The sequence below is a fragment of the Gossypium hirsutum genome, chromosome D05 (assembly GCF_007990345.1).
Source record: "Gossypium hirsutum isolate 1008001.06 chromosome D05, Gossypium_hirsutum_v2.1, whole genome shotgun sequence".
NCBI lineage: Eukaryota > Viridiplantae > Streptophyta > Magnoliopsida > Malvales > Malvaceae > Gossypium > Gossypium hirsutum.
Window position 1 is genome coordinate 7,212,949 of NC_053441.1, and position 18,201 is coordinate 7,231,149.

General features: G+C 33.8%; 4 protein-coding genes across 5 annotated transcripts; 1 reads left to right on the forward strand and 3 right to left on the reverse strand.

Annotated features, from left to right (window-relative positions):
* Positions 1-1,026: 1,026 nt before the first annotated feature.
* LOC121217661 (histone H2B-like) lies at positions 1,027-1,837 on the reverse strand. The gene has a single exon (XM_041093451.1). It carries the CDS (start codon positions 1,581-1,583, stop codon positions 1,158-1,160), a length of 426 nt encoding a protein of 141 aa, XP_040949385.1. The 5' UTR covers positions 1,584-1,837; the 3' UTR covers positions 1,027-1,157.
* Positions 1,838-2,145: 308 nt separating this feature from the next.
* LOC121217662 (protein SENSITIVE TO PROTON RHIZOTOXICITY 2) lies at positions 2,146-4,737 on the reverse strand. Its single transcript, XM_041093452.1, has one exon. It carries the CDS (start codon positions 4,625-4,627, stop codon positions 3,428-3,430), a length of 1,200 nt encoding a protein of 399 aa, XP_040949386.1. The 5' UTR covers positions 4,628-4,737; the 3' UTR covers positions 2,146-3,427.
* A 3,048-nt stretch (positions 4,738-7,785) lies between these two features.
* On the forward strand, positions 7,786-10,636 carry LOC107906638 (50S ribosomal protein L9, chloroplastic). 2 transcript variants are annotated; one of them, XM_041093453.1, is made up of 7 exons: positions 7,786-8,085; positions 8,182-8,309; positions 8,493-8,538; positions 8,952-9,049; positions 9,141-9,188; positions 9,977-10,155; positions 10,452-10,636. In XM_041093453.1, exons 1-6 carry the CDS (start codon positions 7,942-7,944, stop codon positions 10,095-10,097), a joined length of 585 nt encoding a protein of 194 aa, XP_040949387.1. In that variant the 5' UTR covers positions 7,786-7,941; the 3' UTR covers positions 10,098-10,155; positions 10,452-10,636. The 2 variants fall into 2 exon arrangements, with proteins under 2 accessions (XP_040949387.1, XP_040949388.1); XM_041093454.1 differs by having other exon boundaries at positions 7,814-8,085; positions 9,977-10,173.
* A 2,514-nt stretch (positions 10,637-13,150) lies between these two features.
* LOC107906637 (zinc finger protein ZAT5) lies at positions 13,151-14,365 on the reverse strand. Its single transcript, XM_016833685.2, has one exon. The coding sequence runs from the start codon at positions 14,101-14,103 to the stop codon at positions 13,234-13,236; it is 870 nt and encodes a 289-aa protein (XP_016689174.1). The 5' UTR covers positions 14,104-14,365; the 3' UTR covers positions 13,151-13,233.
* Between the last annotated feature and the right edge of the window lie 3,836 nt (positions 14,366-18,201).

Sequence of the window (18,201 nt, forward strand, 5' to 3'; positions counted from 1 at the left end):
TCACCTTAATGACAGTCCGTATATATTTATAAAAATATTTACGGCTCAATTTTAAAAAATAAGGTCCCGATACCTTATTTTCTAAAACCACTTGAACTTAATAAATAACTTATATAACACAAATTATCAAATTAAAAACTTTTTTAAAAATCACATTTGACTCGTAAATATTAAATAATAATATTTACAAACTTACTCGTTAAATTTAGTAGCTTCGAAACTATTGTTTCTGACATTAATGAAAAACTAGCTATTACAAAATATTGAGAAAGGAACTTGAAAAGAAGTCTCAAGAAATACAAGACAGCGAAGCCAAACAGAGACTCCTAACATCTGACAAATGCAAGATTTGCCTGGAATCCATGAAACCATTTGTGGTAAAGGATTTACCATCTTTAACGCTTTGTCCGAGCCCAGTAGCCTCCAATGAGGCGTGATTGTTACAGGTTTTGGTGCAAATGCACTGTTGTTATACCTTTGAATGCATTTCAACTTTTTGGCCATTAAAAGTTTTGATCGTAATAGACTTAAAATTTTAGACAGAAGTATTTTGTTCCAATTAACCCTAGTTGTATTTTCTTTTCTTCTTTTACCTACATATATGCTATTTTTTTTTCTTTTTAGAGTTGCTTCATCATTTCATCTTTCAATGATTTATTAGATTTAATTATTTATTAGATTTATAAGACATTATTCTCGATATATTATTATTCTTATTTATTTAATATTAATAAAAATATTATTGGATATAGATATAATTTTAATCAAATTTAAGCTACTTATTAATTTCATAAATATAATATAATTTTTGTTAAATATTTTCGTGTTTTTTTTCTATTGTATTTATGTAGGTTTTAGTCAGTCCCAACGATTGACGCATATAAGAACAAAACCTACAACGATTAACACTAATAGTCAGTCCCAAAGTCTAAATTTTGGGTTTCCTCGAATAGTTCTCTAAATTTTGTATGTACAACACATGAAGAATTCTTTTAAATTTTAAAGAGATGAATCAAAGCTAAGAAGTAACATAAATGGCTAATAAAATTAAAAAGATAATAAGACTTCAATTTGAGCTCAAGAAATACCAGAAGACCCACCGATTAATCATCCTTAAAAGCTACTAATCTTTACAACCAAATCATAATTTCCAAAACCTAAGAACTAGTAAACTTGGTGACAGCCTTAGTCCCTTCAGAAACAGCATGCTTAGCCAACTCCCCGGGCAGAACCAGCCTCACAGCTGTTTGAATCTCCCGAGATGTAATTGTGGGCTTCTTGTTGTAACGAGCGAGCCTCGAAGCTTCCTGAGCAAGCTTCTCGAAAATGTCATTAATGAAACTGTTCATAATCCCCATGGCCTTGCTCGAAATCCCGATATCAGGGTGCACTTGCTTCAGAACCTTAAAGATGTAGATCTTGTAGGTTTCGACGCTCTTCTTTGGTCGCTTCTTCTTCTTGTCGCCGGCTTCCTTGGGGAGCTTCTTCTCGGCTCTGGGCTTTTTCTCGGTTGGTGCCTTCTCGGCTTTTTTGTCTTCCGCTGGTTTTTTCTCAGCAGGCTTCTTCTCGGCCTTTGGTGCCATAGGAATTTTGATTTCCAAGATTTGAAACGAAAGAAAAGATTGAAAAGCTTTGTGATCGTATGAAGATGATGGAGAACACGGAGGTGAATTTATGATATATAGGTGACCGGATGAGATCTGATTGGTGGGTTTTTCTCTGAGAAGATCGATGGCGTGGGAAGTAGGAAGCGTTGGATTTGAGAGGATGGCATTGGACGGATAGGATTTGCTTTTTCGTCTTTGAAGTTTAAGAGTTTAAGCGGGGTTTTTTTTCCTTTCCAAATTTTTGAACTTTTGGCTGAGTTTTTGTATTTCGCGGGCGAATTTATGGATGAATGATAATCCGTAACAAACCAGCTGCATCTCTCCACGTGGCAATTCAGTGATAAGAGCGCTTCTTTCCGTCGCAAGGAAAATCCAAAGTAGAAACGCTTCTTTATTTGAAATTCAAGCCTTTCTTCTTTGCATATATAATTTTCAGAAAGACCAAAAAACAGCCAAAAAATTACATGAAAAAATTGGTCATGGTAATCAGAAGTGACAAAAATTTGGGTTGAAAAGAAGGTAAAAGTTCCTTGGCATAGAATTCCTTGATCACACTCGTTTACTTATCTAGAGCAAACAATTTGGAGACATGTAATCAACAGCAGATACAATTTTGACAATGATTAAACATATAGTACAAAATAGTTTAAGGGTAGAATTATTAGTACTTACGATCCTATTATTATATATAGGGGGCATTTTTATTTCTTTTGGTTTTATGGTATGTACATTGATTATACACACCTTCAATCTTTCCAGTACACGTATTTGCCTTCCCTTTTAATTGTGGAAGCAAGTGCTTCTGAAAATTCCCATGCGGGTCGCTGTTATTGGATTTGAACTGGGACCCTGCAGACAATGTAACACCTCTGGGTTTTTCCTTTTCTTCTCCGGTTCAGCAAGCTAAGTTCCATTTCCATTCTACTCAACTTTTCTGTTTCCTCCAACTTATATAAACATTTCAGGTGTCAGATGAGGGTGGAATTAGTCTAAAATTCTTTTTCCACATTGAGCGGGACGAGGCCCGACATGCAGTACTACTCTGATGATCTTGTGGATAATCTTATCACTAGACTTACTGATGGAAACATTGCCAGCAACTTGGACACCAACAGCTTCAAATATTTATTAGGAGGGGCGTGGGAAAGCGTTAGCAAATACAAAATCCCATCGCCTCTCGTCCCCACTGCTCGTGAAATTTTCAAGGTCCATGGTGATATTACCAAAAACTGTAAATTCATCGGCCTCAGTGTTGATACTATATTTGTTTTTCTTTGTGCTGCTGTCAAAGAGATGGGTGATCTGTCCCTTCATGCCAATGAAAAGATTATATATACTATGCAGATTCCCATAAAAACCATATTATTCAAAATTTTCATTTTCTCGATGTTAGTGTTTAATATATATATTCAAATGATAAACATTAAACTTTAGCTTGTGGGACAAAAGGGAGTACTAAGATTTCCATTCTTCAAACATGAGTGTAAATATAATCAGTGTTTGATACTCACCTTTCAGTAATAACATGAATGCTAATGGTTAGTTTTGCATGAAACCCATATGCAATGAGTTTCAGTTAACTAAAAATCAATACGATAAATAAATACTGGTATACATGCGTGATATATACTATGCATGGAAATCAATGTGTTCCATGAAACGTAAATTTGAGTTAAAGCTTAGAAGGCTGACACCGAGAGGAGTTACAAGAAAATTAAACAAAATGGCATACATGCACACATTTTATTTATTTATTTATATGCAAGAGATCTATCTTACCTATAATCTAGTCGCGTAGTAGAGGAGCTCTAGAGTTGGAGCTAACCTGGGTTCGCCTTAGGATTAGTAACAAGAGCTGGAGTATGGCCAACGAACAAAGCAACGTGACCCATAAGCTTATCCTTCCTTGAAAAAGTGGTACCGCAAGAGCACTGCCACTTGAGATCACCACAGTGCTTTTCATGAGTCCTGAGATCTGACAACACCGAGAATTGCTTGCAGTTACATCGTTTGCAAACATACATCTTGGGACAATGGCTCCTCTTGTAATGATTCTTCACACAAATCATGGATTTCAAGGGTTGGAACTTGGCATGTTTCTGGTTCCACCTACAACCTTCCTGAGGACATGAATACTTCTTATTCATTTTCGTTGAACAGTTTCCCATGGCACTACTACTACTACTTCCCTCTCTAGGATTCTTCATGGGGTTAATCAAAGCAGCACTGCTCTTGTATTCATCCCCGTGAGCTCTCATGTGCATTCTCAAATTTGCGTCTCGCTTGAACCCTTTACCGCAAACTTGACAGTAATGTGTGTACTTAGCTAATAAGTCTTCAGCATCCAATTCGATTATGTCATAATTCATAGCTGAATCCGCTTCACACCCTCCGCTAATTTCACTTCTTCGAGGCAATTCAACAAATTCTTTCCTTTCCAGCTTATCGTCATTACTGACTTGTAAACTTCGATTCCTATTATTGCCATTGTTGTTGTTATGGTCATTATTGCAGTGGTCGCCATACCAGCTAATCGTTTCAGCACTATAATAAAAGCTTTGCCCTTTTTCTTGAACAATGTTACCAACACAAATATCACTGAAGTTGGGTGGTTGAGAGATCCGATTATCAGGAATCACCCTAACATGCTGCTGATGCAATTCAGTGTTGATATTGTTACCTGAAGCAGTTCCAAGAGACATCTGTTGGCAAATAAATATCATGGAAGATGCTGTGACAATGATATCTTGAACCAAAGAACCCATGCTTGAGACGGCTAAAGAAGTTGACTCCGGATGAGCTTGATCAGGAGATATAAGGATGCTAACAAGTGACTGAGCCTCGTGAACTTTATCTTTCAGGATGGAGAGATTGTAGAGGAGAGTGGTTGAATGAGACTGATCTGGGCCTGAACCTGAACCAGCTTCGAGGGAAGATGGAACCATGTTTTCTTCAGCCAAGGGATACATTGGCGAACCTTGTGATGCACTGGGGAAACATGAAGCGGACCCTGAAATCATTTTCAAGAAATTATTGGTTGATTTTATCTTTTCTTTGTTGGGATTTGGATAGCACTCTCTAAAACTAACAGGCTTGTTTTTGAGGAAGACATTGAGGGAGAACAAAGAGAGCTCTAAGTCAACTTAAGAGCTTGTTTACGTTCATCCCCACTTAAAACCTTCCTCAGTTATTCACTAATCTAGCAACTTTGTCGATTGGCGACGATTAAAAATAATTTTAAAGTCAATGACAAAGTTGGAATACGTTTTCATAATGAATTTGTTTAAGTTTGCTTTGCTATTAAAATTATTAATTTAATATTTTTTATATTAATGTATTGTTTTTTTCTAATTTTAAGAAATAAGTTTTTTTCCCCTTTTTAGCTAAAATACTGCTGGTCTTATTTCATTTTGTGAGTAGACAGCGTAAGTCATTACAACTAAACAACATTATGGATCAACTCCTAGTTAGAACAAAGAGATTATTCCAACAAGTAACTAAGATTATTCCACAGGAGTCCGTCCTTAATCAAAGAGGGTGGTGGAGTTGACATGCACAAACACTTTTTTGACTGTCCTGCAATGGAGTTTGCAGCCCTATTTGCATTCTTCTTATCAAAGTTAAACTTCAAGTTGTCAACTTCAGTCACCAATCTGTCATCTTTGCCTTAGCCTAGTTTGAGCATCCATCTTACCCTCTCCTAAATAAACATATTGTGAGAGTGTCATGGTCTGGCACAACCATGAGATCTCACTTGGTGGATCAGACAAGGTCAAAGCCTTGAGTGAGAGTTCTCTGATGGTGGATCTTGAAGGGCAAATGTCATGACAGAGCATCAAGCAGCAACATGATGACAGGCCATGTGTGAATGAGATCAAAGGGGGATGGTAATTCCATTCAATGGGTTGAGCTACAAGGAGCCCATGTGTGGGGGAAGTGTGCTTGGAGAATGCCTTGTGATGGCTTTGGAGTGCTAGGTGAGAAAACTACCCTTGTTTCAATCATTTTAATGTTCCCTGTGAGCATAGCGATAAAAGCTATTAAGCTCTTTACAGGTAGTGATAGGTGTCATATCTCCACCTCCCCCTCACCTTGGCTAGTTGATGGGATTTGCTTGGTGCAAACAAGCGATTCATGACAAGAAAGATGCCATGGTGTGTGGTCACCGGATAAGTGGATGTTCAATGCCTCCTCAAGAGGAAACCTAAGGAAGATTTGTGGCCAGTGGGCCCTGAATCGAACAATAACCAGAAAGTTGGGGTTAGACCTTCGATTTCTTTATGCCCAGCAGGGTCCTCCGCCCAAAGTCCATCGAGTTGCCTTTGCGATCATTAGATAATGCTTTGTAAGAGGGGCTTCGGGAAGTGACAGTTCATTGGGTTAAGTAGTAGGTGGACCACCTACTAATCTTGTGGGAATGTAGAGATAGCGAATGAGCCTAATGCCTCGAAGCTAGGATGAGCCTTATGTGGTTATAGAAGGATGAAATTGAAATTAGATTGAAAAAATGAAGCTTAAAAATTGAAAGATATAGCTATTTCAGTTTTAAGGGCTAAATCGAATAAAATATAAAACTTCATGGAATAGTTGTAAAATTAAATTGGACTGGTATATGCATAAAATAAACTGTTAGAAGGCATTTTAAAATTGATAAATTGAAATGAATTATTATATAGGTCGAGAATTGAACCAGTCGGAGGATAATTGCGAATAGGGTAATTTTGTGGATTGGTCCTTGATATTGTAATTGTCGTTGTCTTTATCATGTAAGATCGTATGGACTTAATTAATTCTTGATATGTCTATATTTTTTTTATTAGTTAGAAATGTTTTATATATAAGAAAATAAGGTTGATTCATATAAATAGGAGGAGAACCGGAGAATGACAAGAGGAGGAGGAAGGTTACTCTGAAGTTTGAGAAGGCTACATGTAGAGAATAACTGCTTAAGGTTGCTAACGAGAAAGAAGATCCCTTTCTCATCATTATGGTGGGTGTTTATAAGTGAGGTCCTCTTATTTGATAGTGATGACATGACAATGTCGTTATAGATTGATTATAATCATGGAGTGCATAGGGGACATGCATGGTGAAACCCATTATGTTATTTCTTTTGAAGTGGTATGAGGTTGTTATGCTTAAGTGGACCTCGGTAGTCTCTAAAAGGAGAGTGTTTGCATTGAAAACGAGTGACTTGACCATAACAACAAACGGCTTTATGCTGGATATGTTCTTGCTACCATCGGATAACCCCTATGAGAGATAACTTGTATGGTAGGCTAAGCAGTTGATGATGATTAAGAGGATGAGAGGTGGAGAGCTATTGGTAGACGCCTTTCCTATGCTCTCTTATAATGCCACGTGTCCAGCCTGGGTGAGGGGTATAACAAGATTACAATATTATGTAATACTATTATTTATTATAATCTACAATATAATACTAGTTATATAAACGTATTAAAATAGTAATAGTTATATACTTATAATTTTTTCATTGTGATTTATAAATTAGGATGACTTGTTATATAATTATATTAATAATCGGATTTATATATTTATGTAACTTTATGAATTTCAAAATATATTTTGATTAATTATTATATTTTAATATTATATTTTTCTTTTAAAATTTAAACAAATTTTAAAATTTGTAATTTACATTGTTATAGATAATTTTTATTTATTAAAAGAACATGATTTGAAATTAAATTTACTAGTGGTGTTATTAGTATAAATCATGTTTAACCACTAGTGATAAGTATAACACTAATTAAATCAATATACTATGTTATTATATATTTTGTATGATCATTAAATTTAAAATTTATAGATTTTAATAATTATAATTTATTTATAATACTTTCGGTTGAGGTTTGAGAGACTCCAAAGCAAATACTTCTCCTCAACAAATTTATTTATTATTTAATTTTATTTTAACTGATATCATATAATTATATTAATTATTAATATTTATTATAGATGTTTAGTTATAATTTCGAGTTTTTCCGAGATTTGGATTGGATTTATATCAAGTTTGGACCAGATCGATTTCAGACTTGGTCTTCTTGAGCTCGGATTTACTAAATTTAATCCATATAAAAAGCCCACCCAAATTCGGACCGGTAGCGGTAGGGGTTGGAATTGATGTTTTTGGGAACTAAATTTAATCCATAAAAACATCCCACCCAAATTTACAAGGTTGTTTCAAAACGACAGAACATAATACACAAAACGGTTGCTAAGAGTGTCGTCCAATAACAGATAAGATTACAAAAGGGAGGGAGAGAACAGAGGTAAAATAGACTGGGGTTTTTTTTCTTCCAAGGGAGTGGCAATGGCAACCGCTACAGTTACAGCAGCGTCTACACTTTCATGGCTTCACAGCTTTGGAGGAACACAAAACGAGACAACAAAAGTAGCAGACAAAAACAGGGTCTTCGTGGTTTTCGCCCAGAAGAAAGCTAAAAAGACTCGAAAGGTAAAGCAAATTGTTTCATACATTGTTGAAATTTGGTTTCTTTTTTTTTTTGTTTAGTAATTTGATTGAGTGGTCGTTGTTAATAATGGGTTTCAGATAATACTGAAGGAGGATGTGGAATACCTGGGGAAAAAGGGACAGCTTTTGGATGTGAAAGCTGGGTATTTCAGGAATTATCTTTTGCCTACGGGAAAAGGCCAGATTATCACTTCTTCTTTGCTTAAGTGTGTTGTAACCTTAATCTCAGTTCTTCCCCCCCCCCCCTTTTGTGAATTTGTTTTCCTTTTTTCTTGCTGTTATGATAGCATTCAATTGAGAAATAGAAGGATTGATATAAATTTGATTTGGGAGTATAATATATAAACATACATGATTGAGAAAATAATTAGTGGTTTTTTTTCCCTCAGGGAAATGAAAATGGAGGAGGAAAGAATTGAAGCGGAGAAGCAACGGGTAAATTTAGTGGCTTATGTTTTGAATTTTTTATTTTAGTGAATATCATTTTGGTCATGACTTTCCATTAGGCAACTGAGCATCTTAATGATTTGAGGCTGAAAACATGTTTGCTATGCCAAATTTCAACCTTCCCTGATTGAAGTGAAACTTGTCCTACCATATTGTGTTTATTTATGTATGTTTGCTCAGATTATATGGAATAATGTCGACGATACTTCTTTATGGTGTTGAAATCAAACACTATATTCATTTGTTCAATGCTGTTATACAATGAGCAAGATATACTAATGTTGTTTCTATATGGTGTTTTATGGCTATTTCTTTGCTTGCCATCTGTGGCATTACAAGGGTAATTTGTTCAACATGACCATGATCTTGTGAATCTTTTAAATGATCTTGTTTTACTGCAGGTGAAAGAAGAGGCACAGCAACTTGCTCTAATATTCGAAACAGTTGGAGCTTTTAAGGTGAAGAGAAAAGGTGGAAAAGGAAAGCAAATTTTTGGAAGGTGAGTAGGGTCCAAATCCACACTAAGCAGTTCATGCGTTTGTTTTTTCTGCTTATCATTTTACTCTCTGACATTCGCTTGTTTCTGTCAGTGTTACTGCTCAAGATCTTGTAGACATTATCAAGGCACAACTTCAAAGGTACTGATCGTAAAATCTTTGTGGGATTTAGATGTTAACAAGCATCACAACTCTGCAAATTATTTTCAAAATTTATTGCTTTAAATAAGAATTCAAGCTATTTGCCTTAGATTATGTATATGCCCTCACCATCATTGTTAGTGCAATCTGCATCTGTGGTTACAAGTTACAGCAAACAAATGAAGCTGGCATTCTGATCCATAAACTTAGTTTGTCTGTTGATTGACATGACATCATGAATCATTTGCATTTCGTTAGCGAATTGTGATCTTCTATAAGTTTCAGTGTCACGCCTTTAGTAATGCTAAAGCTGGATGAAGAGACACCAACTATGGATTCCCATATCCATTTGTTTAAACTCATGTATTAGCCCTAGACAAGAATCCTTTCTGAATGAAAAAATCTTAATCAAGAAACATGAGATAAAAAAAATTCTGACTGCAACATGCATTTCTCCTTGTAACTTTTCCATATGCATCGTTCTGGTCTAAAAATGGCAATATATAGTAAAAAATTGGATACCTGACACCATATGATCCATTTTTTGAGGACCGAGGTATTATATTTTACTGTTTGCAGTGGATTTCAATATGAACCTTTGGATGTGCGTTGTTCAATTCTGCTTTAGTTTTGGCCTGGTTTGGATATCCGATGAATATTGCTTTTTAAATAGAAGGAATAGTATTGTAATATTCACATGGTAAGTTGCAGTCTTGCAGATATCCCATCTGCCGATATCCCTAATGATGGCTGTTTAATTTTTCAACTATTAATTTGTTGATCTGTAGGGATGTGGACAAAAGAATTGTTTTTCTTCCAGAGATCAGGGAAACAGGAGAATATGTAGCAGAGCTGAAGCTCCACCCTGAAGTTACTGCCCGAGTCCGAGTTAATGTTTATGCTAACTGAGGACAACTTCCTCTCCAAATGTGCAGCTTTGTCAGCCATTTGCATCTGTCTAAGCTATGTGAGCAACTAAATCCGAGTAGGATACCTGTATCTAACACTCATACACAAAAAGCCTGAGTAACAGGTTTGGAAAGAAGCGGTAATTATGCAAGATAAAAGAAAATAAAAATAAAACATAATATGTGTACATTGAAAGAGAAGGCACTTCTCTTCTCAACCCCATGTTCACATCACTTAAGACAGTTGAGCACTGAGATCATAATGTCTAAATAAGGTTTTAATGAGAGGTGTTTTATGATCCCAACTGGAGTCAAAAGTTTCACAATGCTCAACACTTCCATTGTTTGATTGCAGGAGGTACAAGATACAGGGAAACTTCAGCTTGCTGCCTGTTTAAGCGTGTGGCAACGTTCATTTTTTTTTTGTAGAACATGTATTTAGCTTTATTTGTATTTCCAGTTCATTATTATCTTTTAGAACGTAATGAGACGTTGAAAAGCATGATTAGATTGCTTAAATTTATCTGAAACATCTATTCTATGGGCTCTACTGTGTTTTATATTCTAAACTTGCTATCCTATAAAAAAGACAAACTGTTACTGCCGAGGACCGATCTGGGGGCCTTCAGTGTGTAAGACTGACGTGATAACCACTACACCACGGCAACCCCTCGTGTGAGAGAAATGATTTGTTTTATTAATATTCGAAATTACGAGACTCACATGGCAACGGTCTTCATCTTCGCATTTATTACAAAGAAGATTTAAGTCAAATTAAATACCTAATGACATGAATCATTAAGCTAGTTAGGCAAGTAATTAACTAAAGTGGGAACAGATCAGGTTGATCACAAATTTTAAGTTTCTCATTCAATATATTGAGATATTACTTCTTATTAATAAGCAAAATTCCAACTTGAAATAATATAATTACATGCCTTATCTGCATGAACGGTAAGCTTGCAAATAGATGATATTGATATCTACATTTACTTTGCCATTCACACATACTTTTCATTTGGTAACTACCATAACCTTTGAATAAACCTAACTAAAGCCCCCCCCCCCAACCAAAAAAAAAATCAGTATGAAGCGCATTAGGTATGCAATATCTCACCAAAAAGGAAGGACTAACCACACTAGCTATATTTTTTGGGGGGTTCATAAGAATAGCCGGTGAGAGATCATTTTATTGCATTTTCCATGTGTTTGTTTTCAATAATCTGGCTCATCCCATTCCAACCATTAGTTAATTGTTTTTAATAATCTGATTCATAGAAGCTTAGTTCTGTATTATTGTTGCCTTACATAGTTGTCATGGTTAGCAAACACTATGAAGCTTTGGTCACTTTCATGATAACCTGACCCGAATTTTTTTTCTATTTAGAAAAAGAAGCACAAAAGCTGAACGCCAAGAGATTTGGATAGCCATCCAGCTGTGAAGTTGAAGGCCACTGGCCAGTTTAAGAGATACATATCATCATCAACTTCCACGTGTCAATTTGTTGGACCATATTGGAACCCCCCTTCCCCTTAAAGTACACCAAAAGGAACCCTTTATGTGTATATATAATTTTCTAGTGTCATCGGCTACTATTAATTGGTTCCAGTTAGATTCAAAAACCACTTTTTTAGTAGTAATAAGAACATGACAACATATGCATACAAGTACTTGGCTGAAAAAAATTGGATAATTAAAATTATTGGTTAAGAAGTGTAATAAACAAAAGAAAAGGACTTGGAAAAGCATTATTGTGACATTTCCTCTACACAAAACAAAGCTATTTTAGATTACTTTGAGTAGTTGAGTGAGCATATGAAAGAGAGAGAAGCGTTTTCATAGGAACCAAGCAAAGTAAGCTTAAATATTTTATATTGAAGCCCTTTGTTTATGTTTATATTTATATATGAAGAGAATAATACTGGGAGGTTAGATGACAAGGCAACTACATGTGCAAATGTCAAATGATGATATTTCTATCTAATTCTCTTTATATTTGGACATGATCTCACGCAAAGTGTCCACATGATTTGCTTACCAACATTTACCTAAACGTGCACTTAACAAATTCCATTTATACACAACTAGTGAAGTGAGTATGAGTGAGTCAATTATGTCACACCCTCTTTTTTGTTCCAAAGGGCATCCTTTGTTATATGGTAATTTCATGTAAATACAAATTATTTGTGTGAATTCAAATAATGATAATTTGGTTAAGCGACTTGCAAACTAAGGGATATTGTAGTTAGTTAATTAGGTGCGGTACTTCATTTCCATTACTTTTTCTAATTATGGTTTTACTCTTGATCGATGAATGCAATTTATACAAGAAAAATATAAATCAGATCTAGCTTACCCAGCAGCAGGATAGTCCATTAATATATATATATATATAAAAAAAATAATGATGGAAATTAAATGTATGTATGGGTTGGGCAGTTAACAACTCAGCTTTGCTATCCATTTATTCTTTGTCATTTAATGAAACAGACTGTGGCATCTAGTGAGAGAGAGTGACTGTGAGAGTGAAGAAAAGAATATATATCAGACCCAAAAAAAAGGAAAATAAATAAATATATATATAAAAGAGTATTAATGACAACACCCCCAACCAAAACTCACAAAGGAAAGATAACCTAATCCACGACTTTAGGTTGTGGTGCTGGTGCTGCCAAACCCTAGATAGCCAATGGCCAATGCTAACCCCCCATATTTCTTGTGTGTTTTTACACTCTTTTTAAGTGTTCATCACTCTCTTCCCACTTTAAAAAAAAAGGAAATAATTCGAAAATTCAATTTTACTTGTCGATATTTAGAGGTGTCTTTCATTTTCAAAATACGATTTTATTATACAGGAAAATAAAATTATTATAATAGATTTTTAAAAGGAAAAAGCGCATAAAATAAAATATGCTTCCGTCACTCACTTTTCGTGAATGGAAGGCAACCATGAACACTAACCACTTACTAGTTCAAAGTATTCAACTTCAACAAGTGGATCATCAGAAATAAGAAGTAAAAAGAAAACCAAAGAATTCAAAGAATATAGTTAATAATTGTAAATAATAATATTGAATTGAAACAATACAAATTATATATGATTCACATTGATACATGATTTTTCTTCTTTTTGGGTTTAGTAATGGCAATCTATCAAAGCTGGTGTGGTGAAAACAATAGCTTGTTGGGGTGCTCCGAATTGGAACTTGGCATCCCTGAGATCATCTTCTGGTGCAGGAAGATTAAGATCCAGAGCTAGGATATTTCTAGGCTTGGTTCCATCACCATTGCCTGACTCAATTGGAATGCTAGTAGTATCAACACTCACAGCAGCTTGATTGCTTGCCGCCGCCCTGTGCCGTCTCATGTGGCCTCCAAGGGCTTGACCAGACAAGAATTCAGAGCCACAGATTGAACACTCGTGAATCTTGTTACCCTTGTTCCCATGACAATTAGTCTTGTTGTTGTTGTTACCTACTTGTAAAGCAAGAACCGCAGGGCTTTCTCTATTGAATTGATCAGCGTCTTCAACACCATGATCTTTGAATGCCAAAAAAAGTGGTTTTTTCTCATCTGCGGTGGCTCCCTTGGGCTTCTTGTGGCTTGCCCTATGCCCTCCTAGTGCTTGGAATGATGGGAAAGACCGGTTACAGGTTTTACACTCGTACGCATAAAGTCCAGCCTTGTTTGTTGCAGTAACCATCTCCTGTTTCTCTTCAATATTGCTCCTCCTTTTTGGGCCATCACTTTGTGCTAACATGATTAGGCAGTTAGCCATGTCTTCTTCTTCCTCGGTGCTCTCGTAAATCTCACCGGAAGTCACCGGAGAGGAAATCGAATTGTATTCCTCCGCCACTCCACCGCCGCCGCCGCAAGCACTTGAGGAGCTAGAAGTCACCGTGACACCGAACGGGGACGATGATCTTTGACGCTTGGTACGCTTGCCTTTCATGATCAAGGCTTGATGATCAATATTAGACACCTCAAAATCCGGTTGAGCTTGCATATCCACCCAAATCTAAAGAAAAATAGTACTAAAAGGAAATCAAAATAAGGCAGCTGACCTAACAGAGTAACAGACTAAGGGCTGCAGAAAACAAATGCAATGAAGCAAAGATAGAGAGAGTAAGGGGGGATTTTAATATATAGCGAATGGTGGTACCAGTTGTTGGTGTATTTTCCTTTATATATTGAAAATGTTTGTAGTATTAAGTGTTTTTTTTTTTTTTAAGTCAAAACTCATAAAAGAAGAGAGAAAAGAGAAAAGAAAGCCGCCCCCGTGAATAGTTACTGTCACCATTTGTTTTGGTTTCTAACATGCAAAGGTGTTATTACTAGCTAGTAGAAATTAAAGTTTTATTTTCACTTTTTTTATTCATCATTTTTCCAATAAAAAAATCATTTTTTCATAAAATAAATAAAAAAATCCTTCCATTCTTCTTTTTAGATATTCCTTAATTTAGTGATCATGCTTTTTTTTTAACTAATTTTTTTTGAAAGTATAAATATATATTTAAAGTTGTTATTGAATCTTTATAACCGAAATTAAAAGGGTAAAAATGATGTATAAAATTTATAAACTAAATATATATTTAAAGTTGTTATTTGAAACTATACCCTTTTGTTTTAAAACTAAATAAAGTTAACTAAATTAAAAAAAAAAGAGTTGAGTAATATTAAAAAAAATCACTAATTACAATGGCTTATCTGATTTTTTGGTTTAGAATTGACAATACTATATATCATATTAAGCATTGATTACTTAAATCTTTGGTGACAATTGAATATGATTTATTATTATAATAATTTTAAAAAATTTATTTCTTGTTTAATTAGTTAGAATTTGATGGGGTTATATATGTATTAAAGAAAATCTAAAGCTTTGGTAATATCTTATCTTAGAGAGGAGAAGATAAGTGTAGGTAAAGAGTAGAGTCGAGAATTAGGTGAAGTTGATAAGGTGCTGAAAAAGAGGGCAAAAGAGGGAGTTAGGACAGTTCAATTGAGTTGGTCTTAACTTTATCGCACACAGTTCGGCACCCAAGTTACAAACTAATATAACTCAAAAAAATTATAAAAAAATATCCCCATTAAAAGAAAAGCCACGATTTGCACGTTAAAAGCATACGAATGCGACCCTCATTTTTACTCCTAAGGAAACCCAATTTTATTATCCCTTCCTTTTTCGGTCAGATTTAATACTGATTTTGATACGATTAAAGCACCGTATATTGTATTTACGGCAAGATAGTAAGAGTTTCTCTTGAGGGCTCGATTTTTATTTTGGATATAGAATAACTTTAAATTCACCATCAACATCCAACCCTTAATAAATCTACATAACATAAAACGTGAATCATTAATCACTAAATTTATTCCCGTAAAGAGTATGGTGTATTGTGAATTGTTATGTTTGGCTGTGAGTCTCATGAAAAGCCTGTGGGAATAGCTAGCTAGGCTGTAAGTAATTAGGGTTAGGAGTAGGGGGGAAGTGCCCCAATCCAACAAGAAAAGAAAGGGACACAACTCATCAACCGTCAAACTGTCAAGTGGGCTTTTGTTGAACAGAGCATGTTTATTTCACAAGTCAAGAAAATATGTTAACACATGGCTTCTGTGACTAATTTTCTCTTTTCGCTTTTCTCTATTTAATTTACCATTTATAATTTTCGCCCACCACATATCTACATGTTATTAAAATAATTTCCCCACCACATGTTATCTAAATTAAAATACTACATTTATTAAAATCTTAATGGGGTTTGCTTAAATTTGAAGTTCTAAATTGAAGGTACTCCTAAAATATTTTATTTAAATACGTATTCATATTTGGAGTAAATTAAGAAAAAAAAGGTGAATTTATTTTTGGAAAAGAAATAGGCAATTTAAATAAAATGTTTTTCCGATTAGCTAGGTGGTTTGAATTATAACCCCAAACGAATTAAGTTAGGTTTAAGACCAAAAGAAAATCCTAACATTGATCCATGCCATTACCTGAAGAATGAAATGCGAAAGTGCAAAAGTAGTAATGTAATTGGGTCACGTTTGCTATTGTTAGACAAATGCCTAATTCCCATGCCTTTCCGCCAAACCAAATTAATTTGTCTTCATTTTCATTTTTGTATTGCTTCCCTAATTTGAGGGTATTAGGGTGCCATTAATTCTTCTGTATTTCTTATCATTTTTCTAAACCTTTTTAATCTTATTCTTCACATGCCAACAATCCCCATTTATCTTCAATTTGTATTTCTAAAAAAATCTATCAGTATTTGAGATTTCACTAACACCTTACCTTATATCTCCAAATTTAGTTTTTTTTTGTTAGCCCATTATTCTTTCTAATATTTTACTTTGATTTTAGCTCATTGTTATTTACAATTATAAATTTTAAAAAACTTATCAACTTTTAACCACATCTACATGCGATTCATTGCTCACAATCTTACGAACAAAATAACTAAAATTGTAAAATAATTTTCATTTTGACGATGTGCAATTGTTATAGTTGGGTCTCTATCATCAAAATGTGTCGGCATGTGTGAGTTTTGATTTGGATTATTTTTATTCTTTCATCTTTTGTATTGTTTTGATTCTACATTGTAATTATTCAAACATGAATTTATTTATTATATTTTTAATTGTAAACTCTATAAACATAATTATCAACCAAAATAATGTCTACTATCGAAACACAATTGACCCTGGAAATAGTTTTTTGAACATAGCTTAACTTTATTTTCTCCCTCTAAAACAATTAATTGACGAAATTAATCAGATGATATTATAGTGGTACACTAATGCTACGTTTGGTAAGAGTATTATTTTTACACATGTTTTTGTATATGGTTTAGCAATAAAGTAATTCGATTGGTTATATTTAATTGCTCCATGATTTATTCTTAGCAAAGAGAAGGAATTTTTTTTCTTACTTTGAAGAGGTTTTATTTTTTTTATAAGTGTTTCAATTTCAAGTTTAAATTACACTAATTATTCTTTATTTTATAATATATGTAAAAAATAATTTTTATTTTATTTTATTATATTAACAACCAGATGAGGCATAAATAATATAAACGTAACCCTTAAATAATTAGTACATGAATCCAATAAATACTACTGATAATAAATAAATAAATAAATAAAAGAAAGGTTCATTGTATATGATGATAGTAAGATGTAATGTTTTGCAGAGTGGGGCAAAAGTGGCCTGATTCTTGATGCTGTTAGTTATGCGAAGCACGTAAAGTAAGGTACGCAAAGGCACGGCCGCAAATCTTCAACTTTTTCAATACTCGTTTTTTATCCGTTCAGAAATTTAACTATAGTATTTAAACGTATATTTAGCAATTTTAATATAAATTATGTTTTAATTATTTTTGGATTTATTCCATTAATAGGTTAGTTTTCTTTTAACTTTACAAGTATAATTATATAACACAATTATACTAATAATTGAAATATATACGAAAACACATCAAAATAATTTTTGAGAAAATCTATATATATATAGAGCCAAATTACCAAAAAAACTAAAATATATTATATACAAATTATACCCGTTGAATTTAATTTAAAATATTTGTTTTCAAAATTGTTCAACTTTAAAAAAAAAACATAATCTTATCAAGTGAGAGTCAGTTGAAACCGTAGAGAGAAGGACTATTTTTATGATGCCAATTGCCAAATGGTTAGGAGAGAGAAAGTAAGAATACCCATTCCTTATGTTACAAACTACGTAATTGATTTTTTATAAGCATGGATAAATAATTCAACGTTATATCAATAACTTAATTAATGGACTTTTTTTTATTTTTTTTTATCTTGGTGATTAATTGAGAATAAATTGTAATTAAGAAAATAAATGGGAATTTCATATGAAAAAAAGAAGAAGCAAGTAAAATGCATTGAAAGTCAAAAGCTTATATGATCTGGATCTCATTTAACATGTGAAGTTAAGAAGCCAAATTTCAGTGTATTTGTGACACTCATGCAGGCTTAAATCCAAATTTGATAAAATTAAAACTGTTGGATGATTTCTATCATATCATATATAGAATGAGTTGTCATGTTTTTTAATTATAATTAGGTGGTGCTAATTTTGCTT

Coding starts and splice junctions, on each gene's coding strand:
- LOC121217662 (XM_041093452.1), bottom strand. CDS start 4,627: ATGATTTCAGGGTCCGCTTCATGTTTCCCCAGTGCATCACAAGGTTCG.
- LOC107906637 (XM_016833685.2), bottom strand. CDS start 14,103: ATGCAAGCTCAACCGGATTTTGAGGTGTCTAATATTGATCATCAAGCC.
- LOC107906638 (XM_041093453.1), top strand. CDS start 7,942: ATGGCAACCGCTACAGTTACAGCAGCGTCTACACTTTCATGGCTTCAC. Junction 8,086..8,181: donor AAGCTAAAAAGACTCGAAAG/GTAAAGCAAATT, acceptor AATGGGTTTCAG/ATAATACTGAAGGAGGATGT. Junction 8,539..8,951: donor TTGAAGCGGAGAAGCAACGG/GTAAATTTAGTG, acceptor GTTTTACTGCAG/GTGAAAGAAGAGGCACAGCA.
- LOC121217661 (XM_041093451.1), bottom strand. CDS start 1,583: ATGGCACCAAAGGCCGAGAAGAAGCCTGCTGAGAAAAAACCAGCGGAA.